Source organism: Stegodyphus dumicola, chromosome 11 (assembly GCF_044657685.1).
Source record: "Stegodyphus dumicola isolate Sdum_Otavi_A_Nest chromosome 11, ASM4465768v1".
In the NCBI taxonomy this organism is placed as follows: Eukaryota; Metazoa; Arthropoda; class Arachnida; order Araneae; family Eresidae; genus Stegodyphus; species Stegodyphus dumicola.
Window position 1 is genome coordinate 21,694,133 of NC_140778.1, and position 22,252 is coordinate 21,716,384.

The 22,252-nt window shown below is 37.8% G+C and overlaps 1 protein-coding gene across 2 annotated transcripts in view; it reads left to right on the plus strand.

Moving 5' to 3' along the window:
- Positions 1-332: 332 nt before the first annotated feature.
- LOC118189313 (alpha-tocopherol transfer protein-like) overlaps positions 333-22,252 on the plus strand; it is a 64,997-nt gene continuing 43,077 nt past the window's right edge. Inside the window, exons 1-2 of one of the 2 annotated variants that reach the window (XM_085826574.1) lie at positions 333-572; positions 19,917-20,159. In XM_085826574.1, coding sequence (XP_085682700.1) covers positions 446-572; positions 19,917-20,159 — 370 coding nt within the window. In that variant the 5' untranslated portion in view covers positions 333-445. The remainder of the gene's footprint in view (positions 573-19,916; positions 20,160-22,252) is intronic. The other variant, XM_085826573.1, reaches the window with a different exon arrangement.

A 22,252-nucleotide genomic window follows, 5' to 3' on the forward strand; every position in this document is an offset into this window, starting at 1 on the left:
TCTACGCAGTTTTTAAATTAAACGTTTGGTGTTTCCTTCAGCCATTTTTCCGGCACATTTAAAAGCCAGACGAAAGCTGGCAGCGAAGCTGCTAGTATATAATATTTATTGTGAAAAGCGTTGCCACATACAACTTTACATACGACATTTATTGTGAAAAGCTCTGTGTTACGAAAAACGTTTTGCCACTACTTTCAAATAAACTTTCAAATAATGAGGAAAGTCATCAGACTTTGGAAACAAACAAACATAAGCAGCAAAAAAATTATCTGAGCTCATCCTTCAAGATAAAAAGCGAAAATCGAAATCGCGCATCGATTTGTCAAACGTTATCGTCCTTTGCACTATACTTAATAGTTCTTTCTCCTGTTCATCATTGAAAGTTTAACGAACGGTCGGAAAGCTTGTGCCTGCATACAGGTGCTATTTCACAGTTAGCCAACATATGGATTTTTACACTCAGACATGTAATGTTCTTACTCCTGATTTGGAGATGAAGGCAGAGAAGGAACTCGGAGAAAACCCCGCGGTAAGAGATATATCTCTCAAAGAACTAAAAGAACTTATAAAAGGTAGAGTATAATTATAGAATATGAGTATTTTATAGAATATTTAAGATTATAATATATTATAATATAAATAATACTAATTATCAGTACAATTGGAAAGGTCGCCGGTTGCGGAATTCTTTAACTATTTTATCATATCTTTTATAGCTTTAGTAATAGGTATATTTTTGCTCTTCGAAGCTACAAGGACACATTTTGGTCACTTTTCAAATGCACGTTTCTAACACCAGACGAAACACGAAAATTCGTGTTTCGTCATTCATGCAGGCAAGGGTAAAAGTCAAAACCAAAAGTAAATACATAGTGAAGAATGTCCAAAAAGAAATAGTACCAATAAAGTGGTACTTTGAGAAATTAGCAATTAAAATAAAGGTGTAAAAGGAAAATACCAATAATGAAGTATTTTGAGAATTAAGCAATGTAAGGTCTAGTATTAAATTTTTAAAAAAAAAATTGTTTTTAATTAAATTTTTCAGAAAAATTAATTTAGAAACCAATGCATTTTAGAAAACCTTGTCTACAGAAACCTCCCCGACATGAATATGCATATCAATCAAAAAGAAGCTTATAAAAAACTAGACATAATTTATATAAACTAATATTTATATTAGTCTGGAAATTAACTTTTTGCCCGCACGACTTTTGCGCTCGAATCATTTGCAAATGTTGCCACCAAATGTTATAGCGATGTATTCTTTTTTATAAAAATAAGTAATGTAGGATTTATATATACGTGTGTATATGTTCGTCGCATTTTGTAAGAACAGCAGTACGTAGAGCAATCGAATTTTTAATATACGTAGACCTCCTGCAGAACATGAAACTTCGAAAACCGAATTTTAATTCCGAATTCGTTTCTGATTTATTTAATGTTTTGAACAAATTTAACAAATTTTTTGTTTAACAAACTCAGGGATTTGAAAACGAGAAGTGGCAACACTGTTCGAAATGAAACATTTTTATATACATCGAGCCAGACCGTTGCCATTCGACGAAAAAAATATCTTACTGACATAGAAATCCAACTGACATAGAAATTCCCTTTTAAAAAAATTTCTAAAAGCATCTATCAGAAACTAAGGTTGCCCTTTTCCTTAAATTAAAATTCTATATCGGCATGTTTTCCTTAAAATAAAATTCTACATTGGCATTTTTTCCTTAAATTAAAATTCTATACTGGCATGCTTTCCTTAAATTAAAATTCTATATTAGCATGTTTTCCTTAAATTCAGATTCTATATTGGCATGTTTTCTTTAAATTAAAATTCCATATTAGAATGTTTTCTTCTAATGGTTCTCAAACGTTACGATCAGGGATACAGCCTCGATCAAGTAATTTTCAAAACCTTTATGAACTAGACTAGAAGAGAAACACGCTAATGTGACAATCAAAATCGTAAAAACAACCTTGTATTTAGCGTAAGTATATTGAAATACTCAACCGATTTCCAGGGCAGCTAAAGGTCCCTCCTCATCAGGAGAAAGATCCGTAAATCCGTACAAAAAAATACAAATAAATAAAACAAAAAAATACTTAAAAATATAATTACATACCTAGAAAATACTTAAATACTACATAAAAAATACTTAAAAAATACTTAAAAGCAAGTAAATAGTAAGTTTTAATTCTAACTTACCAACCATATACGTTGGGGTCTGTAAAAGTATTTCCTAAGTGATGTAAGTGTGTTCTGCAAATAATATAGATGGTGCTTATGTAAGTAAAGTTGACAGTCAAGCTGCTATCTTTGTTTTATTAAAAATTTTGTAAACTTTTATATTTAAATAAATAATATAAATATTATTTTAACTTTAAATTTGCTTTTTACGTATATATATGTTTGTTAAAATTTATATATAAAGAAAGAATGTCTGTTTGTGTGTTTGTTTGTTCGCGTTATTGATTTCTGATGAGTTTTGATCAAGTTTTGCCACATTTAATCGACTAAAATTGAATATAGGTGAAATATTGGATGAAATTTAGGATTTTAAGACTATTTTATTAGAAAGACGAAAATCTTTAAAAACTGCGTGCCATTGTTGCGGATATATTGAGAGAGAATTATATTTTTCTAACGAAATTTTTTATGTGGGGTTCCATATCGCATCAGACTGAAAAATGTATGACTATGAATCACATTTTCGACATCGTTATTAGAGAAGGATTACAGCGGTATCGTTCTCTCTCTTGTTAGGTACATTATTTTCAGTCTGACTTAACTGGCATCCGGTACTTCCGCTAGTAAAAGATATATTCGTCAGATAAGATTAAAATATATTATAAAAATTGCCAACTGACATAGAAATTCCCCTTTAAAAAAATTCCTAAAATTATCTATCAGAAACTAAGGTTTTCCTTAGTTTAAACTTCCTTAACTTAAACTTTTCCTTAAATTAAAATTTTATATTGGCATGTTTCCTTAAATTAAAATTCTATAGTAGTATGTTTTCATTAAATTAAAATTTTATATTGGCATGTTTTCCTTAAATTAAAATTCTATATTGGTATGCTTTCCTTAAATTAAAATTCTATATTGGCATGTTTTCCTTAAATTAAAATTCTACATTGGCATGTTTTCTTTAAATTAAAATTAAATAATTGCACGTTTTCATTAAATTAAAATCTACATTGGCATGCTTTCCTTAAATGAAAACTCTGTATTGGCATGCTTTCCTTAAATTAAAATTCTACATTGGCATGCTTTCCTTAAATTACAATTCTATATTGGCATGTTTTCGTTAAATTAAAATTCTATATTGGCATGCTTTCCTTAAATAAAAACTCTATATTGACATGTTTTCCTTAAATTAAAATTCTATATCGGCATGTTTTCCTTAAATTTAAATTTTATATTTGCATGTTTTCCTTAAATTAAAATTCTATATCGGCATGTTTTCCTTAAATTAAAATTCTATATCGGCATGTTTTCCTTAAATTAACATTCTATATTGGCATGTTTTCCTTAAATTAAAATTCTACTCGTATATTGGCATGTTTTCCTTAAATTAAAATTCTATATTGGCATGTTTTCCTTAAATTAAAATTCTATATTGGAATGTTTTCTTCTAATGGTTCTCAAATGTTAAGATCAGGGATACAGCCTCGATCAAGTAATTTTCAAAACCTTTATGAGTAGTTTGAATGAATAGTTTCAATATTATGAATAGTGAATATCAACTTTATGAATTAGCTACTTAGCCTAACGAAACCGTCATTTATTTACATTTGAAACTCTTAGCAGTATAGAGAATTAAGTCAGTTTCTCTACCAACTTCAGTATCTTCTTCCGAGTAAGACAAAAGGTAAATTTTCAGTTTTGTGCACCCAAAAAACAGTCTTCTTGCCCGCTCGCCGAAATGCTTGTTTCTGCGCAGAAACTCTGGTTTTAATTGTACAATAAAATTTTTTGAATTGTTTTAATTGCATTTGCTGTTTTATGTTTTTCTGTATTTTTCAATTTTTAATGAAGATAACTTGAGTTTTTATGTATTTTTGCTCTGCTGAACTAATTGAATGGGAAATATATCTCAAATGAATTTCGAAGAAATCAGTTGAAAGCTTTCAGTTTTTATATTACGCCCAAAGTGGCATTTTCTTAACGTTTTGTGCGTTACCTTTATTTATTAAATATCATTCGCTACGGATTTAAATCACATGAAAGTCAATTCAACAGCAAATATCACAAAATAGCATATTTTTAGAATTTCTGATACCGAGTTTCGCGCGCTAGCTATAAAACTTTTCTCTTTTCGTAAAGTGTTGGCATTGCTCGCTTTAGGATAGTTGAGTTTGCTAATCACAAATTCTTTAAATTTTTACAAAATATGAAATAGATAATAAAAGAAATTCCAAATTCGGGCTTTCATGCGCCGATGTTCGGGTGGAGGATTACGTCATTCAAAATTGGATCTCTCTGGGTACTGTTGTTTTATCACAAAAACATACAGAAACATACACACATTTAAGCAGATTCTTCATTATTTAATTTCTTAAAATATAACACAGGGCGATAATATTTGGTGGCAACAATTTAAAAAAGAGATACGCCGTTTATAGTTAACCGACGCGAAAACTAATAGCTCTTCTAGTTTAACGCTCCTTTGAGTTAATAAAAATGAGTCGATGATAGATATAGCATCGATTTTAATTATGGTTTAACGCTCCTTTGGGTTAATAAAAATGGAATCGATGATAGATATAGCATCGATTTTAATTCTCGTTTAACACTCTTTGGGTTAATGAAAATGGAATCGATGATAGATATAGCATCGATTTTAATTCTCGTTTAACACTCTTTGGGTTAATGAAAATGGAATCGATGATAGATATAGCATCGATTTTAATTATGGTTTAACGCTCCTTTGGGTTAATAAAAATGGAATCGATGGTAGATATAGCATCGATTTTAATTCTTGAATTTCGTTTTATATGGACTTTTGTCTATTAGATGTAATTTAAAGTACATAATTTTGCAGTAAGCTATTATTAACATTGTTTAGTTGGATTCTGTATATTTTAAAAGCTCTCTTTCAGATAAGAATTAACACTGAACTGTCCTGATAAACTGATACAGGTTGCAAAAATAAGTTAACTGGACTGTTCATAGCTTTGTATTTCTGTTAATGCTATCATAAAAATGATTCAAAATACATTTCTCGTACACTTGCAATTTGACTTTTGAACTTAGTTGAAATAGATAATGAATATCTAAACATTTTACAGATATGAATATCAACACTCGGTGAAAGTACAGTTAACAAAGTATTTTTTAATCTTTGTAAACAAGACCAAGCATCTTAAATTCAGAAAAAGGAAGAGAAATAAACTAATCTAAAAAATTACTTAAATTTTTACATTACAATCATTTTAAGTCAGATGTAACTGAGGATATATGATCAAACAATTAAAAGACAAAGTCTTTATTTTCAATTATGAGCTTTCTGATTAAAGGGCAAAGTCTTAATAAACAGCACACCATTTTGAGGTCAGTTATCTGAAAAACCGAAACATTTTACAGATAAGAAATGTCAACATTGCATGAAAATATGGGAAAACGCTGTATGAAACAAAGTCGTTTTTTTAAGCTTTATAAACAACACGAAACTGGTTACGTCAGCAGAAAAGAAAGAGGGAAATAAAACTATAAAATTATCTAATTTTTTGCGTTACTATGAGTTAACATTAGATATATCTGAAAATATGTGATTAAACAATTAAAGGGTAAAGTTTTAATTTTAAAATATTCAGCAGTCTTACGTGTACCTCATACGGTTAACGCTTTTTGGGTACAGCATGATTTGCCTGCATGTGGTGCGGGTATCACATTTTAAAAGCTCACGTTTATAATTATCAGGTACAATTTATTCTAGGTTACGTTTTGACTCATAGATGGCACTACTGATCCATAGAGCAAAACTTACTGGTTTTCTTTTTTCCGCTTTGTACTTTAATTGGTTGTTAAACCAATGTCGCCTGCGCAGTTTCAACGAAATGTGACATACCGACGCGAGGGTCGGATTAATCGTCCAGAACGGGTGATTATTTCGCACTCCTTGCAGAAAAATTTTTCTATAATATTCCAACACAATAGTTTAATACCTGTGCCTCACTATGATTATACATTTGATATTAATAGCAAACGGCCGCTTGCCGTACTAAGATACCTAAATTAATACAACTTTTATAATTTACTTATTTAAACACCCTCCCTTACTTGAGATTTGATTTGATTTGAATTGACTCGCCGCCTGACTAAATATCTGTATATAGTGTACATATTTCTCACTTTATGTTTTATGTATTTTTCCCTTATAATGTATTTTTTTAATTACCTATGGAATGTTATGTATTTATGTTTATATATTTGTACTATGATGAGTGGTCACACGGACTCCTATTCAGACTAGCGATAGGCAATTTCTTTTTTTTTTACTACGCCATTGCACACCTATCTCCGTCTAAGGCATATCAGCTACTGGTGTTTATTCTGGACTCAATCATCGGTTCTTGTTACGAATTCATTGTGCTCTCGAATTTTCTATCCAACTGTTCGACGCTCAAAGACTCGAAAATCGCACACCTCTTATCCCGGGATAGCGTCGTAACGCGGGAACCCACTTTGCGAAACTCATCGAGTTTGCCTGAGCCGAAGGTTTTTTTTTACACTCTTTGGAACAACCTGTGAAGAGTCCATGGTTACAAAAAGCGGGTTTCAATCTATCTATGGAGATTGTTTGCTTAGTCCCTTTTATTTCGAGATCAAACGTTTTATCTCGTCTTTCTAGCACTTTAAATGGTCCATCATAGGGAGCTTGCAGTGGTTTTCGAACTCCGTCGTGTCGAACAAACACATGCGTGGATTCGTGAAACCGTGGATGAAAGAAACAGGTTCGCTAGAAGTCGTAGTCGGGCGGACACTGGCAAAATGGGATTTTAAATCCTCCAGAAACTGTTTGGGGGACGCGTCCATAGGTGTCGAATTGAAAAATTCTCCTGGGAGACGAATCGTCTTTCCATACACAAGTCCAGAAGTGGTTGCTCCTACTGTCTGTCTATGGTAAGAACAGCTCTCGCCAGTTTGCCTGCAGCTGTCTGTTGCCGTAGAAACGAGCCCTAACCCATTTTTCGTAGGGGTGCCTTGAAGACTTACTTCTGAGTTTGCTACCTTGGCGCATTTAAAGATGATTTGGCGATATTCACATTTTGTTTTAGTTTCAAGTAAAATGCTTGTTGACCTTTTGCGTCGACCCCGACATCCAATTTCCGAAAATGAAATTCGATGGCGTAGATAAAGCTTTTGCAGTCAAGAAACGGTCTTTGATTTTGCCGTGTGAGGTACAAGTCGCTGAATTTGCCATCCCTCTAGATGTACAATGAGTAAAAATAAACTTGTAGGGAAATAAATTTAAAAATCCGTGTTTATTTTTGAAGAAAAATTTTAATTTCGACATTTAAAATAATCATGCTATTATTTTGCTTCTTTTTTGTTTATTTGTTTGCTTGCAAAATCATAGATGACATCTTAGAAATCTACTTGATCGCCCCATTCTCTTTATATAGTATAGACGCACTTCATAAATATAAAATAAATTTAATTTTTATAGTTTTCCCCTCTAGCTGATCTACTGTGAACATTCAAAGCAATTTCTTCAATCTTTAAATGACATTCTGCTATGTTTTTATTTCAAAATTTTCTGATAATTTATTGCTTGTGCTTTAATAATGACTAAAAATTTCATCATTAAATGTATATAGAATCATCTTGAAAGTAAAAGCGTTTTTTTACATACCCATGCTCTCAATAAATACTTTTTGCGAACATTTCTTCTTTTCTAATACCTTTAAACTAAACCAAAAGCTGGTTAATTTAATGGCGGAAGGAAGCGAAGGTGAATTAAAATCAAAACTGCTTTTTCCTTAATTACCAGTGGTTTGGGTTGGTTTATATGATTACGGAAAGCCTCCAAGGTTAAATGCTTAAGAGGAGGGATGCCTTCATGGAGGGCTTGCTAAGGGAAACTGGCTGTGCGCCCAAAACCGTATCATGTTGCCAACATTTCTTAAAAGTTAAATTGCTGTCAATCCATGTTTCATCGATGTAAACGATGTGGCGTTCACTTGCTCTGAGTTTTCTCATTTCGCGTAAATAATTGTTCCTCCAAAATACAATGTGAGGTCTTTCGATAAGAATTTTTTTTTTTTTTTTTCTACGCATTCAACGAAAATTCATTGAACACAAAACTTTCCACAAAGAGTCTTTTTGCCACGGGAAGTCTATTTTTTGCCTTAAGGCAGGCAGTAATTTCCGCACAGATGGCACTTTCTTTGATGTAAAAGTCTTGTATTGTCTGCCGTAGAACGCATTTGTCAAAATCGTCAATTTCACACTTATGATTAGCAGGGCTTTTACATTTCTTTCCAAGTGTATTCAGAAGTTTATTTTCACCCATTGTTGATACTTTGCTCTTCGAAACTTAAGGAAGAGGAACTACTAAAGAGTTCGCCGAAGCTTCAGAAGCGCAAAATTCTGCGACACTATACACGATTTGACGTGACTGAGACTTTAAAGGTTGACCTTTCTTAAACTGGAAGGGCATTTTAAAAAATTGGCGATTAACAAAGCACTACGAAAATGAAGCTAAATAGAAGCGAATTTGAGCAAATGCTAGCACAAAAGATATAACAACGAGAATAAAAAGAGCTAATAGTAATAATATAAGGCATAAGAAAAGATGCGTGCAGCTGGAATGAAGCCGAGAAGACGAATGATAAACTTCCCTTAAGCCAACAGTCGCCAAAAACAAAATAACAATAAAGCAACCCTTGGTTTGGCCCTATTTGAAATATACTAGCCCAGTTGCTATAGCGACCGCCACTCGCCGGACACCGTGGCGGGAGCTGTTCTTACCGTAGACAGACAGTATGTCCTCCTTGAGAGCGGAGCGGAAACCCATCAGAAGCGTTGGAAGAGCCGCCATACAGTTACTGGTATCATAAGCTTTTAAGGCAGCTTTCAAAGGACGGTAGAATTCCTCGATAAGTCCACTCGCCTGTGGATGGTACGGAGACGTCCTGATCCTCTTGATTCCCAATAATTGGGAAAGGGCTCCAAATAAGCCGCTTTCAAACTGTCGCCCTTGGTCAGTAGTAATAGCTGGACAACCAAATCATGCACGTCCGGGTCACCAGTGAGGTACGCGCGAGTAACGCGTGCCTACAGAAGTATAGATAACCTTACCTAGAAAAATAGAAATCTTAATTGAGATAGGCATTTAACATTAAGAATGAGATTTAATAATGAGAAGTAATATAGATACATAATAATGGCTTAAGAAAGCGCACAGTCCCACCACAGATCGGCGTTACATATCACGTGGAAGGCACAAGACGAGTTGTTTCACAGACACGCACACACACAGACTGAAGTCGTTACCCAGAACTGCCGGAGAAAATTCTTCTCTTCCCGTCAGCCCGTAGGGTTGTCAAGCAGGTTTTTTGTTTCGCCAATTGGCGCTTTTCTCCAGAGTTTTTGAGTCTGTATCGCCTGTTTGGCGCTGCCGCTACACCTGTATATCCAAAGATGTCCCCAATCAATGCACTCCATTTTATGTAAACGTTTGAAAGAAACAGCTATAGGTATTAAGAAATGCGGACCTTTTTACTGCATAAAATACGTACGTACGTCAAAACAGTTTGATAACATCACACACACAATAATTTAAAAAAAAAACGTAAAAGCAAACTGTCACAGTGATAGCAAGTTGATACTATCGTCTGCCATCGAGATTATGCTGTTTGTATGAAGCGAGCCGCAACACCTTTTAAACTAAAATTCTAAATGCATCGGAAGGCTCAGGTGTTATGCACACTTTTGTCAGGCACCTAGGCTGGTATCCACATCCTGTGTGTAACTCGTGGGGATATGCATGGCGCCCCTAACATAACATGGCAGAATCTGATGAGAGAAGAATCTCGTGAAATTGTATGCTGAACGAGCCTCTCGCAAATACAAATCAGTTAAGTGACTACAGTTACTCAGAGCACAATGTCCGAAGGTGTGATAAAGCAATAATGGCTACTGAAGCAGCTAAAATGGTAGTATTTGCAGATCAAGGATCAAGGAAGTGCAATTTACGGAGTTCATAGGCAATTACGCCTTTACCTCCACATCTTCAACGGAAATTTAATCGTCCGAAAGAGGGTATTGTCAAATAAGGTAAAAATTTTGATAAGCCGAATGACTTGGAGTAAGTGCCTTCACACTGAGTCAAAAAAAGGCAAAAAACTCAGAAGGTCTTAATTTTGCGCCGAAAACGGGCCAGAATAATTTAGATAGGGGCAGCCAGAAAATTTTGACTAGAAAAATAAAAGGTGAAGTTTCCTTGAACCTTGATAATCATTTTCTTAGCATACGTCAGATGAAGGACACGCAGGGGAATTCCGATGCGCGCTCTTCGAGGTGGGGGGGAGGGGGAAACCTGTTTACAGGTCGAAAAAGTGGTTCTGTCAGTGATCAGCTGGGAGGAAGAAGTTTCATTTTTGACCGCTATTCATTGCGGTTTTTAAGAGCCAAAAAGAACGCTGTTAGGCGCCTAAGAAAGTTCCTTCTTAAAGGAAGAGAGAGGTTAAAGTTTAAAGAATATTTTTCATTTTTTAAGAGATCTTTTCCAGTTTTATTGTAGTTGAAAGATTAGAGTGTGATAAATCAGTCCTATTTGACTGTGATGTTTCTTGTTAAAGAAACGTTAAGGAGGTTCCTCGAGTTAATGCCGTGTGCATTAAAGAACTTTAGAGGCGGGGGGGTTAAGGAACGAGAGGTAGTTTTTCACGTGGTTATCGGTGTGCTCATATCTAGCCCGATTAAATGGCAGAGCCGAATATTCCCGATTAAGTACCGCTCTAGGTCTTTTTCGGGAAGAAGCAACTGCAGGATCGTATACGGGTAGCATATGAAGCACAGGATTAGCGACACGTTGAATATTTTTGAAAAATTTTTCCGAAAGTCGCTGTATATAGCGATTAATGGGCATAATTTTGAGGTCGTTATGAATCTCTTCGTTCCGTACAAACCACGGAGCTTTTAGAATTTGCCGAAGCATTTTAGATTGAAAAATTTGGACATGTTTTCTGTTAGTCACTGCGCATGGGCCCCATACGGGACACGCATACGTAAGAACCGGCCTGATCATTGATTTGTAGAGCAAGATTTTGTTATCAGTTGACAGGTCGCTATGACTAGCTAAGAGGGGGCGTAGGGCGGTTTTGACAGCTGTCGCACCCGCTATGATTTTGCGGATGTGAGGCTGCCAAGTTAATTTTGAGTCTAGTAAAACACCTAGATATTTGTAGGAAGAGACCCAGGGAATGGGTTCACCGAAGAGCATTAAGTTGGGTAAATTTGGGATATTTCTTCGGATGAACATGGTGGCAGCACATTTTGCGACATTAATTTTGATTTTATACAGACCGAGCCAGAGTTCTAAGGTCGAAAGGTAACTCTGCAATTGTGAGATTACCAGGAGGGTGTTGGAGTGTTGAGAAATGATGGCTGTATCGTCTGCATATAATGCAAGATCGATATTTGGGGCCTTAGGAATATCATTTACATAAAGGTTAAAGATTGCGGGGGCGAGGAGACTTCCTTGAGCCACCCCAGCATAGATTGGGCGGGGAGAGGAGAATTCGTGGTTAACTCGCACGCGGAAACTGCGTCCGGTCAAGTACGAGTTAATAATTTTAATGAGATGAGCCGAAAAACCAAGCCGCATGAGCTTGTAAATAATCCCGTCATGTCAAGTCCTGTCAAAGGCTTTGGCAACGTCTAGATAGACAATTCCAGTTCTCTCTCGCTTACGAAAGCCTTCATGAATGAATTCCACTACACGGAGTAACTGGTGTACCGTGGAGTGTTTAGGTCGGAAGCCGAATTGTTCCGGGATTAATAGATTTTGATCCCGACAGAATTCATTCAGGCGATTAAGTAAGACAAATTCATAGATCTTAGAGAGAGAAGATAACAGACTGATGGGTCTGTAATTGACGGGCAGGTTTAAATTTTGTCCCGGTTTTGGAATGGGAACGACTGCTGCAATTTTCCAGCAGTCGGGGAAATAGCTTCTCCTGAGCATTAAATTTATGAGTACCGCGATCCATACGATAAACATAGGGGGGGAGTTTTCGATCATGCGATTCGAAATAGAATCTATGCCAGGTGCCTTGTCAGGTTTCAGTTTGTCAATGAAAACCATGACTTCAGAAGGGTCCGTCGGCCTGAGTTCAGATGTGGTAGGTTGTGTTAGAAAATCTTTAACCCGTGCTTGTATGCGCCCCTGTGTAACCGGACGGTTACAGTAAGAGTCGTGGTTTGTTGTGAATTGAGTTGCAAGGCTGTCAGCAATGACATTTGCCTTTTCTGAGTCAGTGTAGGCCATCTGCGCGCCATCGGCCATTTGAAGGGGCGGAATGAGTGTTTTATGTTTGCGTAATCGGGCGGCTGCGCGCCAAATCGATTTGTCTTCAGTCGTTAGGGACTCAATGAATGATTTCCACTCCGCTTGTTTTAATAAGCGGGTTTCGGTCCTTATCTCGTTCTGTATCTTGCGAAATTGGGCACGGATATTGGGATCTCGTGACCTTTGCCAAATTCTTCGCAAGTAATTTCGCTGCTTAATTTTGAATTTAGTCTCAGGTGGGAGCCTAGCACCTGGATGTTTACGTGGTTTTGAAGCCGCAGCTCTCGCTTCTTTCAGTAAAGACTCCAAACTTTTGATATGCCTGTCAAAGTCCGAATTGCTGGAAATTTTGATGGGAGGGAGTGAAGTTTTTTCCAAAATAAATCTAAAGTCGTCCCAATTTGTTGAGACTTGCTCCTCTAATTTTGAGTATCGATTTTGAATATCTAGGGATATCAAAACGGGGTAGTGATCAGAGTCCAATTGCTGAATCACTTTTATATCATGCGAAAGAATATGTTATAAAAGGCAGCCAGATCAAGAACTGCAGGGGACCCTCTATGAGGGTAAAAAGTCGGGAGGGTAGGAGCTATGATCTGTACATGGTTACTCTGGTACCATGAATTTAGACTAATACCATACCTGTTCCTGTTAGAACAAAACCATGCGGTATGGCGTGAATTTAGGTCACCAGCAATTATTAGGTGATTTGAAATATTCAAAATTTTGTCAAAATCACTGACAGGAAAAGCTGGCCTTCCACGTGCTGTAGACAGTGGAGGTAAATAAGCTGAGACTATTGTCAGCGGGGAGGAATTTTGAAGGAAAATTTTGATGATTGTCGCTTCCAAAAAATTTAAATCAGGGGGCGGTATCATGTGGTGCTTTAACGAACGCTTCACATAGATACAAGTGCCGCCACAGGAATTTCTGCCCTGTGACACCCTGTCAGTACAATAAATGTCATAATTCCCAATTTTGGGAGTATTCCCTGGGGTAAGGTGAGTCTCTTGGACTAAAAACACGTCAATATCGTGCTCTACTACAAAATCACGAACTTCGTGAATTTTTGGAGTTAAACCATTGGCGTTCCATGTGCAAATGGTCAGTTCTCTGATGGTGTTTGAACTGTTATTTATACAATTAAGACACAATAACACGCCGAATAAATACTGATTCAGAAGTCAAACAACAAAAATCAGAATTTTGTGAATTAACGCTGATTTTTGTTGTTTGACTTCTGAATCAGTGTTATTTATACAATTGAATTTTATGCCGTTGTTAAAGGTTCGTCACTGAAAAACAGAAGACATGGGTCTAAAAAAGCGAAATTAGGTTGAAAGCTCAACATAGCTTTCATAAATATAAAATGCCCTCATTAAAGCATCTGCTTGCCTGAGTTTAGGCATTGCTTTTTTGAAGGCAAGGAGCAGAATATGCTTGTCTACCGCTGGGTCGCGGGAGATTTCAATTAAGCATTTTAGTGTAGATGAGAAGACATCGTCTGAATCATTGCTACACTCTGCTGTGGCTGACACTGCTGGGGCTGCAGGGGCTTCTGCAACCGGCAGTCTTGGATTCGTGGATTTGAATCCGTGCTCAGTGGTGTTCTTCACCATCTGTGCATAAGATGGTGAACTGACGTTGCTCGGGGGAGCAGGCATGGGACGTCTTGTCTCAGCATTTGCTGGGGGCTTAGAAGAACCCTGAGGGGGGGCTGTTTGAGCAGCTGCCCTAGTCCTAGGCGCGGAATTTTTACCGCGAGCCCGTTTGTTGCCTGGGTATCGGGGACAAGATTTGTACGAAGCTGGGTGATCTCCACCGCAGTTGCAGCAAGTGGCTGGTACATCTAATCCTTTGGTACACTCACGTGCCCAATGGGGTCCAGAGCATCTGACACAACGGATTGGAAGGGTGCAGAGTTCCGAAGAATGGAAAAAGCCCTGGCACCGAAAGCACTGAGTAGGGCCCTTGCGGCCGCGGTAACGCTCAATGCTGATCTCTGTGCCCCACATGTCAGTGACGGCAAACAGATGATCGAGGAAGGGGTGAGGGATCGAGGAAGGGGCGAGGAAGGGGTGAGGTATTTGCAGAGCCGATGGTGTGACATGTTCCAATCCGGGCCTCTGGAGCTCAAATGATCGATGCATGAGTGGAGAGGGAGGTCCTTTGGCCAAGGGGGTGGAGCTACTTCTTTATAGGATCGTCGCTTCCAAAATATTGTATTTAAATCAGGGGACTGTATTATGTGATGTTTGGTCGAATGTTTCACATAAATACAAGTGCCACCACTCGGATTTCTGCCTTGTGATACACTGTCCGTCGAGTAAATGTCATAATTCCCAATTTTTGGAGTATTCCCTGAATTTAGATGAGTCTCTTGGACTAAAAACACGTCAAGATCGTGTTCTACCACAAAGTCTCTTACTTCATGGATCTTGTTTTGAAGTCCATTGGCATTCCAAGAGCCAATGGTTAGTTCAGAGTTGGTAAATGAACTTTTTCTGACACAATTGAATGTTAGGCCGTTTAAAAAGATTCCTGACTGAAAAACAGAAGACATGGGTCTAATGAAGGTCGAAATTAATTTCAAAGCTCGATATAGCTTTCATATAAGTAAAAGGCCCTCATCAGAGAGCCTGTCTGCCTAAGCTTTGGCATAGCTCTTTTGAAGACTTTGAGCAGAATATGCTTGTCTACCGTAGGGTCACGGGAGATTTCAATCAAGCATTTTAGTGTGGATGCGAAGACATCTTCGGAATCATTTGCACACTCTGCAGAGGTTAATACTGCTGGGGCTACAGGTTTTTCTGTAGCCCCAGCAGTATACGACGTGAGTAGACGTCGTTAGGGGGAGCAGGCATGGCACGTGCTTTAGTAGCTTGTGCTTAGGGCTTAGAAGAACCCTCAGGGGGGGCTGTCTGAGCAGCTGCCCTATTTTTAAGCGTGGTTTTCTTTCCACGAGACCGCTTATTAGCTGGGTGTCGATGACAAGATTTATATGAGGCCGGATGACTTCCACCACAGTTGCAGCAAGTTGAAGGTACATAAAGCCCCTTGGTGCACTCACGTGCCCAATGGGGTCCAGAGCATCTCACACAACGGATTGGCAAAGTGCAGAGTTCCGAAGAACAATGACGTGGCTGGAAGGAAGTGCATTAACATGAAACTCAGGCATTGGTCAGGGGGTGGGACTAAGTACTAAGTTAATATTCAAAGTTAGATTATCAACATAAGTACGTAAAAAGGTACACAAGTATAGTAAAAATCAAGCGAAAGGATCATCAAGGGTAATAAAATGGTAGTCCTAAACAACTATTGAAGGAGACTTATTAAAAATCAGTCCAGAATTGTAATACGTGCTGAATGCATTGGAAATGAAAGCTTTACACACGTTACAGTACCACGTCACAATCTGCAACTGCTCACTGCTACATTCCCGAAATGTGAATGTGCAGAGTAGAATCGTCCCGCACCAATTGCGGGCATTTTTGTGTACACAGTCGACAATTTATCTTATCCGTGCGAACCAAATGTCGTTTCCTAGTAATTAATTGGTGTTCTAAATCTTTCTAATTGGGAATTTTGCTCTAACTCTTTTCGTTTTCGATTTGCAATGCCTTTCTTCCAAATTTGGCCATTAGAGGCGCTGTTGTCGTCATGCGCAGTCGCTTTACCGTTACCTCACTTGCATAACTGTAGTTCTCTCCGTTCGCATGAATTTTCAGGTTAAAGGGACTTGCATACGTTTCATTAGTTTTGAATTCTTCTTCTGAGGGAAAATACCATTTTACTAGCATTTCTATGTATGCAAATATTTGCAAATGACACTAACGTGGAATTAATTCACTTAATTTTTTCGGATGTACCAAATTATTTTTAATACGCTTTGGATATGCAAAATAATCGTTTTTCAATACATCCCTTCACGTGTAGGTATCGACGATAACGAAAAGGCAGACTCACTAGCCAAGAAAGGAACACCGGAGACACAATCGTTTTTCAATGGATCCCTTCATATGTAGATATCAACAGTAACGAAAAGGCAGACTCACTAGAGGAACACCTCAGCTACAATCGTTTTCAATAGATCCCTTCACATGTAGGTATCGACGATAACGAAAAGGCAGACTCACTAGCCAAGAGAGGAACACCTAAGCCACAATCGATTTTCAATGGATCCCTTCATATGTAGGTACCGACGGTAACGACAAGGCAGACTCACTAAAGGAAAACCTCAGGTACAATCGTTTTTTCAATAGATCCCTTCACATAGGTATCGACGGTAACTAAAAGGCAGACTCACTAGAGGAACACCTCAGCTACAATCGGTTTTCAATAGATCCCTTCACATGTAGGTACCGACTGTAACGACAAGGCAGACTCACTAGCCACGAGAGAAACACTTGAGCCACAAGACAGCAAACCACTTCCACTAGAGTCACTAAAAAGCATATTTTTGAGATTTTAATGGATAGTCCTAAATCTGACCAGGCAGCAAAATCAGCAGGAAAATCCTGGTCCAACATTCAAGACACTTGGAAAACGTTTTGCAGAAAACCCCGTAGAGGGGCTGTGCCAAACTTCAGACTGCAAACGGGCCACGATTACATGGCACATCATCTTAATAAAATTAACATCCTTCCATCTAGTATACGCCAAATGTGTAATTCGGGCATCATAAATGAAGAACATCTTCTCATATGCCCAGAATTAGATAAAGAGTCTCGGAAACGTGGTGAATCTCCCCTGAAATGCCAGAACTGCAATGAACTCCTTGTAAAGAGCACATCTCCTATGTCCCATTTTTAACTTTTTACTTTTGTTCCCATGTTCATTTATTCTGATTCTTTACTTTAAATCTTTGTTCTTTTTATTGTACGAGAGGTGATTCAAAAAAAGTTTACAAGGCAAATGAAAAAATATTTATTAACAATAGAAACAAGATACAAATGGGAATCAAGAGACACATCTGGCCTTCACTTTTCCACATAGTCGCCAAACCTATTTAGGCATTTGTCAGAACGTCGACCAACTTGTTTATCCCGCCTTGGTAGTAATCAGGCCCTGCTCATTGAGCCATTTCTCGGCAGCTGTTTTCACTGCATTGTCTGAGGTGAACCGTGTTCCGGATAAGTATCGCTTCAACGCCGGAAAAATGAAATAGACACTTGGAGCGAAATCGGGGCTGTATGGGGGGGTGATTCCAGACCTCCCACTTGAATCTTTGCAGCAATTCCTGAGTCTGGCGAACTGCATGGGGCCTGGCATTGTCATGCAGAAGAATGATGCCTTTGCTCAGTAATCCAGGTCGTTTGCATCGAATGGCTTTACGCAATTTCGTTAACGTGGTCTTAATGGTATGGCCACGCTCCAAATACTCGATTAGGATAACACCATCACTTTACCGGCAGAGGGTGTGACATTAAACTTCTTCCTCGTCGCTGATCCAGCGTGTTTCCAGTCCATCGTGGATCTTTTGGATGTGGGGGTGAAGTGATGAAGCCATGTTTTATTGCCGGTAACGATGCGATCAATAAAGTGTTGGCCGTCTGAATGGTATCGTATCGCTGAAGAAATGTGAGGCTGCACATCATTCGAGTGACCTTATGCTCCGCGGACAACGCACGTGGAACCCAGCGGGCACAAACTTTGGAATATCGCAACTCATCGGTTACGATACTCTGAACGTTATCATAACTCAGGTCCAACTCTGAGGCGATCTCACGCACGGTTACTCGTCGATCCCTTTGGATGATTTCTTCAACACGTGCCGTGTTGATATCCGTCCTTGAAGAACTTGGACGCCCCTCGCTTCCATATTGCGGTTTTCCACATGCTCCCTGCCCGCTTGATAAGAACGACACCATTTCGCTACCTACTCATTGCTTTGTCCCCGTATACCTCAACGATTTGTCTGTGAATTGAATTTCGGATGCGACCACATTCTTGGCCCATAAGAATCGAATTACGGCTCGCACCTCTATGGGAGACCACTTTTCTAAACGTCGTGCCATTACTGTCGCTCTTAACCCCTTCGCGCCGACTGTCACGTATACGTGGCAGCAACGAACACACTTATCTACCGGCCGACACGCAGGCGTGCCAGAGCATTGTTGCGTTCTCTACCTACTGTCACGTATTTGTGCCAGTACCTTGGAACGTTTTTCAAACTATAATTCCTGCCACAAGATGGCACTGTATGTCCATATGGTTTCAGATACATGTACATTAGACCTTCTACAGGAAATGAGAGAAGCATGACTCACATACACGTGTTTTTGATTATATAAACAAACGGGGAACTAAATGTTTCCGAATGGCGTGATTTATGACGTCTCTTTAAATCGCACTTTATTCGCACGTGGTAGTTGTTTATTGTAAGTAGAAGTTTTATATGCGTTAAAGCGTTGAGTATTTCCGTTTACAGTACAGTTTTTAGAAAATAATTAGATCTTGTTAGACGCGAATTCTTTCTGTTTTTACCGTTTCAATGTCGAAGCGTCGAAAATGTTTAACAGAGCATGAAATAGCAGAAATGATGCAAAATATTTCAGATATTGATTCTGAAATTCTGATATTCTGATATTGATTTTGAAAGATTAACTGAAAGACATTTTCCAAAACTTTGTTCAGAAGAGACTGATAAGAAAATGAGACGACGATGCTTCGTTTGTTCACATTCCCGGAAAAATCCTCCAAAACGGCAAATGAGTTATTACGAGTTCAAGGAATGTAACGTAGGACTGTGTGTGGATCCCTGTTTTCAAATTTTTCATACGAAAAGAGAATTTTAAGTAATATATTTAGTTTTCAGATGTATAATGTTAAAAGTCATAAAATGGTGAGTAATTAAAATAAAATGTGTAAAATATGCATTTAAACAAGAAATAAGGTAATTAAAGTATATATATAAAAATATCTATAAAGCATAAACCGTTTAAATACTCTATAGAGCATTATTAAACAATGCGTTGATAGTTCGGAAATTTCGTGGATTTAGGCTTAGTACCAAAAAAGCCCCCGGCCCTGGAGAGACGCTCGCGGAAGACACTGCCGGCCTCCGCGATAAGCGCGCGTTTTCGCTACCCGGCTCGAAGGGGTTAAGTGTCTGCGTACTGACGCTACTAACTCGTAGAACCGCTGTAGGACACCTAGCGCCATCTGTCAATCACCCTGGGTGGAAATATTCGCTCCACAATTATTACGTTTCAAATGCTTCTGCTTGTAAACTTTTTTTTTTTTTTTTTTTTTGGATCAACCTTCGTATATCATTGCTTTTGTGTGGTACTTGAGGGGTTTTATACGTTTGGATTAACCCTTCTAACAAAGCCATATAAAACAACATACTGGGTATGAAAAACCATCATCAATGATGATCCCTTTCTTTTTCAGAAATTCCGAATTTCTATCCTTTGTTGGATGATGCATTCTTACTGAAATTCCTTCGAGTTCGAAAATATGATGTTCAAAGGACTTTGAAGACATTTCTGAAGTATTACACGTTCAACAAAGATTATTCAAAGCTATACACACATTTCGTGCCGTCAGAACTCAAGGCAGTTTTAAACATGAATATGTTGTTCCTTCTACCAAAAAAGCACCCGAATGGAGCTGCAATTTTCTGGGCGAGATGTGGTAAGCGTTACCATAATTTTTTATATATACTGAATTGAAATAATTTGGTGTATGTTATCTTCTATAAGTTTCTCTTCTTAAACCAAGTTAAAAAAAAAAACTTTTTTTAATTTCCAAGTTAAAAACCAAGTTAAAGAAAAATTTTTTTAACTTTTCGCTACCTGTTGTTTTCCAAAACTTCTTCCAAAAACTTTCTTCTTTCCAAAACACAAGTTTAAACAAACATAACAAAAAAAAAAAAAAAAAAAAAAAAAAAAATCTGAAATGTTTCAGATTTTAAATTACGTCCAAAGGGGCGTTTTTTAACATTTTGTGTGTTACCTTTCTTTATTAAATATCATGTTCCTCGCACTTAAACCATAAGATCCAGTGCAACAGCAATATCGCAAAATAGTTTTAAAACGAGCATATCTTTAAAATTTCCGATACAGAGACTCACGCGCTGGAGATAAAAATGCTTTTTCTGCACAACGTTGCCATTGCTCGCTTTGAAATCCTTGAGTTTGTTAATCAAAAATTCGTCAAAGTTTTAAAAAATAGGAAATCGATCATAAAACAAATTTCAAATTTCAAATTTGGTCTTCCACATGCTCATATTCGTTGGAGGATTACGTTATTCAAAATTCGATGACTCTGTGTACCGTTGTTTTATCACAATACGAGAAATATACATACATTTATGCAGATTTTTCATTATTTAATTTCTTCAAATATAATGCAGGACTCTAACATTTTGTGGCAACAGTTTGAAAAGTGAACCGACATTTATGAGTCCGACGCAAAATGCCAAAACGAAACTAATAGTCCTTCGGGATTCAAATCCCTTTGGACTAAAAAAAAAGTCTGAAAGGTTTCAGATTTTAAATTACGTCCAAAGGAGCGTTTTTAATGCTTTGTGTGTTACCTTTATTTATTAAATATCATGTTCTTCGCACTTTATCCATAAAATTGACTTCAAGAGCAACGTTGCAAAATAATTTTAAAATGAGCGTATCTTTAGAAATTCCGATACACAGTTCCGCGCGCTGAAGATAAAAAGTCCCCCCCCCCGTAGACTGTTGCCATTGCTCGCTTTGAAATGCTTGAGTTTGCTAATCAAAAATTCGTTAACGTTTTACGAAAAATGAAATCGATAATAAAACAAATTCCAAATTTCAAATTTGGTCCTCCTGCGAATGCCCATATTCGTAGAAGGATTCCGGTTTGGTTTAGTTTGGTTTATTTAATTATAGCAAAGCCCACTAGGGCTATCTGCCTAAGGGAAGGAATGCCTTCGTGGAGGACTGTCTAAGGCGAAGCGGCTCGTATACACGTTACACATGGGGAAAACCACAAAAACGCCCATGCAGCCAGTCTGTTCGCGGGATTCGAACTTCGGACCGAACTACCAGTGTTCAGCCGCCCACCAGCGGCCGAGCGGTAAAGTTGCTGAACACTGGTAGTTCGGTCCGAGGTTCGAATCCCGCGAACGGGCTGGCTGCATGGGCGTTTTCGTGGTTTTCCCCATGTGTAACGTGTATACGAGCCAGTTTCCCTTAGAAAGTCCTCCACGAAAGGCATCCCTCCCCTTAGGCAGATAGCCCTAGTGTGCTTTGCCATAATTAAATACACCACCACCAGTGTTCAGCCACTTTACCGCTCGGCCGCTGATGGGCTAGGAGGATTACGCCATTCAAAATTCGATGGCTCTATGTACCGTTGTTTTATCACAATGCGAGAAATATACATACATTTATGTAGATTTTTCATTATATAATTTCTTCAAATGTAATGCAGGACTCTAACATTTGATGCCAACAGTTTCAAAAGTGAAACGGACATTTATAGTGTGTAAGGATCCTAAGTTTTACTAACGTTTATTATTTTTTAATTCTTTACTATCACTCCTTATTTTCTACTTCCAGCCAGAATTAACTTATTTATTTATTTATGCAAATGGCCTTGCTAACGCCAAGTACTTAAGTTGTGGCTTTTTGCCAAGCAAGAGAGAGGAAGGAGCTATTAGAAGCAGGCCGCTTGCCATAGTAGTTTTACTCGGTTGCTGGTTGCCTTCAAGGCCAGAGGTTCAATCCTCTCGATAATTGCAAACGTTT